This window comes from Cryptomeria japonica, chromosome 11 (assembly GCF_030272615.1).
Source record: "Cryptomeria japonica chromosome 11, Sugi_1.0, whole genome shotgun sequence".
Taxonomy (NCBI): domain Eukaryota; kingdom Viridiplantae; phylum Streptophyta; class Pinopsida; order Cupressales; family Cupressaceae; genus Cryptomeria; species Cryptomeria japonica.
The window spans coordinates 72,082,752-72,090,081 of record NC_081415.1 but is presented as its reverse complement, the minus strand read 5'-3'; the positions used below and the strand labels follow the sequence as shown (position 1 = coordinate 72,090,081).

Here is a 7,330-nt window from a genome sequence, read left to right as displayed (position 1 = left end):
ATAAGGGTTGCAGATGCAAGTATTGTGGGAGCAATCAACATGGGCATGAATGATGTCCTCATTTCTCACATAATGCCTTTCAACTCTTTCTTGGGAATGCATTAGAATATCAAGCTGCTCCTTTTCCACCTACAAAAATAGTTGATGTACCTTCACCTTCACCTGCGAGTTTGATAGAGATCTTGGCTTCTTTGAATGCTACTTCAAATTATTTTCAGCAGGTTCATTCTTGTCCTTTTGATGAGCGAGATATCATCCTATCAGACATTTATCATTTGTTTGTTGAATCTCTTTGATCATGATGACAATTTTGAGGACACATGTCTTCTCTTTGATGTCGACTCACATCAAGTTGCATCTTCTTTTGGTTTAGAATCTCTTATTTTCTCTCAACCTCTCCATGCTACTATCTTGACACATCCTAATTCTTATCCAAACAAATCTCACACTTCAGTAGTCACTTTTCTAGAATCTTGTATGGCAGAGTCACAGTTCAGCATCGTATTGGAGAAGCATGAGTATTTCATCTTGATTCCTTCATACATTTCACTTGAGTGGGAATTCAACAATTTGACAGCTCGAGGTTTCTATCTTCCAAAAGGAAGAGGCATCATTTGTTGCAGGGGAGCCTACAACACCATTCATTTTGCTACATTTTGTATTGACATTCTTTCTCTTCTTTGTGGAGGAACAAATAGGCACTTTCTGCGAGATTTTTGGTTGCAAGACATTGTAGCATATTAGGTATCATGCAGAGTTAGTGTAAATTTTGAGGGGGGGTTTTGTTGCCATTGGGTTTTTTCTCTTTCCTCTTTCCTTTCATTAGGTTTATTTCTCCTTAGTTGGAATTAAGGCAGGGTGTTGGAGTAATGTTAACTCCAACTAAGGTTGTGTTAGTAGCTGTGTTAGCCCACTTTCAAACCGTCTGTTCCTGTCGTGATTTATGGACAATAATAGTGCATGCATTCTACATTGTTAAAACAGACGATGCATGCTCTGCCTCTTTCACTACCAATATTGTGAATGTGGTTGCTCTGCCCTTGTTTCCTTCGTAATTTCCAGGAAATTGCTTGCAGTGGTCTATGGAGGTTTTCTTTGTATAAATATGCATTTTACATAATGTAAAAGGAACAATGAATTCATACATTTCATTTTCTTCGCTGCTCTGTTTCATCTTTTGTGTATTGGATCTGCAAGTTTTTTTTTTAAGTTTCCTAGCTAGATCTATCCTGTGCTATGCAGCCACAGCTGCAAAGTTTTACATTTAGAGCATGCTAAAGCATGATATCTCATATTTCTCTATCCATATTAGATCGCTCTATAAAAGCAGTTGCCTTGTGCCATACTACGGTGGCATACATCTAAAGGTTATATAACAGAAATGGGCCCATACTTTGCATATTCCTAAAGCTGAATCTGAAACAACAAATTACACATTGCTATGAGGAATCAAAGAAGACATATAGCATATTAATAGTGACTTAACACGAACAACTTTCAGCAGTAGAACACGAAAGACTTACAACATATCACATTGCCTCTTCAGAAATGGCTATAAGCCTTCATGAATTCACTTACACCATAGTGTTCATTGCCATGTCATAAATAGCAAAAGTGCAGATTTGAATATCAAACATTTTGGTAGCACCCTTCCTTCTTATATAGCACACGACGATTAAGGGTACGAGTAATATATCAAATAACGTTCATGATTGCCACAATATAAGTGGTATCAATTGAACAAACATTATTAAGTGGTATCAATTATTATCAATTTATAAAAAAAAATATTAATAAAAAAGTTTAGTGGAATAATCTATTTTTATTGAAAAAAAAAAATTATTATCAATTTATCTATTTTGCGTAACTTAATTGGAAAGAAGTGTATTTGCAATTGATCTTTGCAAGTTAACTGTCCCTATTTCATAAGTTAAAAATGAGGGAACATTACCGCTTTTTTCAGCTTTTGTAGTGGATGGATTAAATCTTGTTCCCAATTAAATTGTACTTAGCAGCAGCAATTGTCTACTGTGCTACCTTATACAGCTTGAGTCTGCAAGATCTACATTAATGAAATCTGTTGGTTCGAGAAATATGTATGTTTAAAAATTCAGGAAATGAAGTCATCATTCATATAAAAAAAATAAAATAGACATCTGAAAAAGATTTTTTTAATGTATTTTATATATGTTTATTAAAAAGATATGTAATATTTATAAACATTCTTATATTAATCATTTCTGAAAAAACAATCTTCTGATAATGATTAAATTAAATCCACAATGTGATGCAAGCAAGACACACAATAAAACATTGAAGGTGTGATGGAGGGTCACGGTTTAGACACGATTAGTAAATACGCTATTTTTTATTATTTATGATTTTGCAACCCAATACCTTAAGAATAAGAATTTTGGTTTTCATAAATACTTTATATATTATAAAAAGCAATAGTACAGTATAAAAAATACATCTGTGTTTAACTGAACAGTCTAAACAAAGATGATTAGACCGGGCCAAATTAAAAAACAATAAGCACCTAAAGCAATATCAGAAGCATGATGCTAGTTAATATCCGAAGACAGAATCGTCAATTGACTCTCAACTTGGAACATAGACCGAAGAAATAGTAGACAATAAAATTACGGAAAATTGAAAAAACAAAATAAAGATTCAGGCTCTCGGGAAATACTTTTGCTTCATTTTGTTGACAAAATAAGCCTCATAATCTCTTATTACGCATGCAAGGAAACAAAAGCTTCAAAATCGTATCAACCCACATGAAGTAACTCTTTCTCCATCCCTTTCTCACTGCAAGCAATAAGAATACAGAGCAATAGCCTACTACATGTGACGATCCTACTCCAATCACGTACCATGGTATTTGCTCTCTATAATCTTCTTTTCTGTCCTTGATATCGTTTGTAGAAGGCTGGGGAGGAGCAAACATTGGCCAAGTACAATTCTTTGGAAGTGGGCATCCTTCCAAGTATGGATTTCCAGAATATGTTGTGTTATCAAATGTGATCATCTGTCCTCCTAGAGGTATGCTGCCTGAGAGGTTGTTGTAAGACAAATTTAAGACTTCCAATGAAGTCACCAATTGAATTTCTGCAGGAATCTTTCCAGAAAGCCTGTTTGTAGAAAGATCCAGTGACTCTAGTTGACTCATATTCCCCAAACTGGGTGGAATAATTCCACTGAGACTATTCATTGACAGATTGAGATACCTCAACCCCTTCAACTTTCCAATATCCAACGGAATTTTTCCACTTAAATGATTGCTTGAGAGATCAATACCTGTGAGTGTGGAAAGGATATATGAGTAGTGCCACTGTAATCCTTTGACAACCAAATCCAATTCATCATGAGAAGGAACTTCGTATACAATTGTAGGAATAGACCCAAACTCAGAATATGCCCTGATGCCATTGTATTTTGATATTTCATGAAAAGGATTCAACTGAGCAGATAACATATGGCCGTCTTCTCTTGCTATACTCAATGCTCTTAAAGATGCAATGCTGTGTGGAAGAAAGCCTGATAAATTGTTAGATGAAAGGTCTAAGATCTGGAGCTGTTTAAGCTGGAAAATTTCTGAAGGAATACTTCCTTTGAAACGATTACCATTCATCATCAACACTTGAAGGGATGACAGATTTCCAACTGAACATGGAATATACCCATCAAATCTGTTGTGTCCAATATCTATAAATTGTAATCTCTTGCAATGGCTGATGGACGGAGGGAAGGCTCCACTTAACTGATTATTTCTTACAACCAAAGACGAGGAGCATAGCCCATCAGGTATACTCCCCATCAAACTATTATTCCCCAGATTTAACATTTGAATAACCTTGTAGTTGGCAAAGCATGAAGGAATGCTTCCACTGAGTTTGTTGTTTGAAAGATCTAACTTTTCAAGGTTACTTAAATTGCACAAACTTGGCGGAATATTGCCATTTAGAGAATTGTCATTAACCATCAAGAGCTGCAGATCTGGAGGCCACGTAGATGCTATGTATCCAGTGAATGCATTTCTAGATACATCAAATGCTGTCATCCAACGGATGAATCTAGTTGGGATATTAAGACTGCCATTCAAATGATTTCCTGAAAGGTTGAACAGATACAACTGAGGATTGTTCTCCCATAACCATGAGGGGATTTCTCCAACAATATTGTCGTCAGCCAATGCCAACCGCCCTAATGAATACTGAGTTGAAAGCCATGCTGGAACTTGACCACCAATACTACATGAGACTAGATCCAAGCCCGCTAACTGGAACCGGGGAAGCCAACTTGAGCTAATATTCAGAGTACAATATGATAGGAATAAAAAGTTTAATTCTACAAGGTTATGAAACAGAGTATCTGAAATTGTAATGTGGGAGAGCCAGAGAACCTTTATAGAGGATGGCAATGCCAAATGCGAAGAAGCAATGTTCTCTTGGAATGAAAAATTGCGAGCAAAGAGCTGCTCAAGGTTGGAAAGCGCAGTGAGTTGAAGGCTCCCATTGAACTTGTTACCGGAAATACTCAAGAAGTTGAGCAAGGAGAGTTTGTTCAAGGAAAGTGGAATTTTCCCGGTTAACTCATTGTAATGGACACTGAGTTTACGCAGAGAAGTAAGATTGCCTAGACATGGTGGTAGGATTCCTCCGAGTTGGTTAATGCTTACATCTAGGTAGTTAAGATTCGTGAGCAGGCAAATGGCAGGGGGAACTATCCCAGTTAAACTATTGTTTTTTAACACCAAAACCTGAAGAAAAGAGAGATTTCCTAAACAGGAAGGAATATTACCTCTTAATCCAATGTTTTTCAAGATGACGTACTTGAGAAAAGGAAGGTTGCAAAGACTACTTGATATGACTCCACTCTGCAAATCCTGCTCTGCATAGTTCGTGTAAGCACTCAAATTAACTGTCTCTACATGGCCAGTGACAATATTGCATGATATACCTTTCCATACGGAGCAACAATCAGTTCCATTATCCCAGGAACTGAGAATGCCATTAGAGACGTTCAAGGCTGCTCTGAAGGAAAGAAGAGCTTGGGATTCCTGGGTGGGACAAATGAATAGACCAATACATGGATTTATAAAGAGGATAATCAAAACTGCACTCATAAACGTAAACTTAATTTCAGCAACAGCCATTGCTTGAATGAAGTTGCAGACCACAAAGAATCTACTTCGAAAGGCATATTTATAGATTTACCCAAGAGTTTACGCCAAGTTGAGGACCTTCAACAACACATGAATAGATTTATGAATACTGTTGACTGTATAAAAGGTAAACAGAAAAGAAAGTTATAGATCAATGGACTTGGCTTTAATGGAAACTGATAGAAAATAATGTTTATAAATATGAAACGTACTGGCTATTTGTCGACAAAACAGAAAATAAATGTTTTAGATTAAATTGCAAGTTATAAATCGTTGAAACATAGAAAAATAATAATTTTCAACCTTTCTTATGGAAGTGACAGGGAACAACATCATAAATATGAATAGCTCGTGAATTGACTATAATGTTTTCGTAGTGACAAAATCTATATAAGTAATTATCATTCTAATAACTTTTTAAAATTAAATAGATTATAATATTTAGGGATAATGGTAGAAAATAATATTCATAATAAATATGAACATGTAGTATGTTGATTATAATATAAATTATAAGTAACTATCATTTTGATAAACTAGAATATATATATCTTTAAAATAAGTTTTTAAGAATACATCAAGAGATCTTTCTAGGAACACATAATTTCAAACACAAATGCATGCACACACATAGACACATGTAACTGATTGTATATTAATAAATAGAGTTAAAGTTGTCCAAACCTAATTAGATGATTATAATCCTAACCTTAATTGTAACTATAGCTATAATTATAGGCATGACACTAATTGAAACCCTAACCGTAACATTAATTAAATCTTAAATCTAATTGGACCTTGACTCTAAGAGAAATTGAACCCTTATCATAATTAAACCCTAACTTTTTCTATAGTACTAAGTGTAATATAGTCATAATCATAACTGCAATCCCAAGGTTTATCCTAGAGCATCAACCTTAACCTAAGTTTTTATCTAGAACCTCATTTGAACTCTAAACATAACTATATTTGATCCCTAATTGAATTGAAACCATAATTGAATTTGCAAATGGCAAAATGTCTTCTTTGAAAGCCAAATTTACAAGATAACCTCCCTGAGAATTTACAACAAGATGAAGAGCTTCAACAAAGCATGAAAAGGATTTAACATAAATAGATACATTGCTAGAAACTAATTATATAGGTCTACTATAAACCATTGATTATATAAAAAGGGAAAAGTGATCCAAGCCCTCAAGTAAATATAAATGAAATCTCTAATCAATGCAGGCACTTTTATGTACAGTGATATAATATAATGTTTGTAAATAAAAATGGTGTACTAGTTATTTGTTGATAGTAACAGCTGGTCAAAAGAAATAGTGGAAAGATAAATCCAGATATACCTTATATCTTACTAGAAAAATAGCTAGGAATGCGAGATTTTAAAGACAAAATGTAGGCTACGAATGTTATCTAAAGGCAACATCTTCATGGTAACTATAACTAGATTGTGAGATCTATTCACTAGTGGTATGATGATATAGGATGATGTAATATGAGATGAGAATATAAGGGTAAATAAGGAATGTAATAGATACCTATTGATACAGTGAATACAAATATTTCTAAATTCTGATCTTTTATGTGTATATGTTATTTTTATTTTTATTTATAAGTAATATTATGACTAGACATCTTTCCTTATTTATACAATAGGACTAAGTTTGATAGAGAAAACTACAACACTAGAAATCCTTAGGGTACAACAATTCAATCTACATCCCTCAGATTTCTTGCTAATGTTGGTTCCCTTGTCATAACCCTTGTTAGTTTTTGTTGAGGTTTATTGTGAAAATTTTCTCATTCTCAACCTTTTACTAGATAAAAAATAAAATAATAGATGATGAAATAGATATGAAAAATCATAATTCTATCTTCTTGGCATCTACCCTATGAGAAGAGGTTATGCACCAAGGGGATGGAAAAAGAAAAGGGGCAAAGGTCTGGAAAGACCTACAAAAGGATATTATTATTACTAACACTATTGGATGAGCACCATGGGTCATGATATGGGAGTAATGAAATCCTAAATTAAAAACACCCATGACCAAAGGAGACGATAAATTAAAGAGAGGTTAAGTACAAAAATGACTTAGAGAGGAAAGAAAATAGGTTACCCGTAATGGAGAAGAGAAAAGACAAAGAAAAATGGTGGAAAGA

The 7,330-nt window shown here is 34.2% G+C and overlaps 1 protein-coding gene across 1 annotated transcript; it reads right to left on the bottom strand.

Annotated features, from left to right (window-relative positions):
• Nucleotides 1-2,420: 2,420 nt before the first annotated feature.
• Nucleotides 2,421-5,264, bottom strand: LOC131077663 (receptor-like protein EIX1). The gene has a single exon (XM_058015204.2). The coding sequence runs from the start codon at nt 5,156-5,158 to the stop codon at nt 2,723-2,725; it is 2,436 nt and encodes an 811-aa protein (XP_057871187.2). The 5' UTR covers nt 5,159-5,264; the 3' UTR covers nt 2,421-2,722.
• Between the last annotated feature and the right edge of the window lie 2,066 nt (nt 5,265-7,330).

Excerpts from the sequence above, each read along its gene's own strand:
- LOC131077663 (XM_058015204.2), bottom strand. The coding sequence starts at position 5,158 with ATGGCTGTTGCTGAAATTAAGTTTACGTTTATGAGTGCAGTTTTGATT.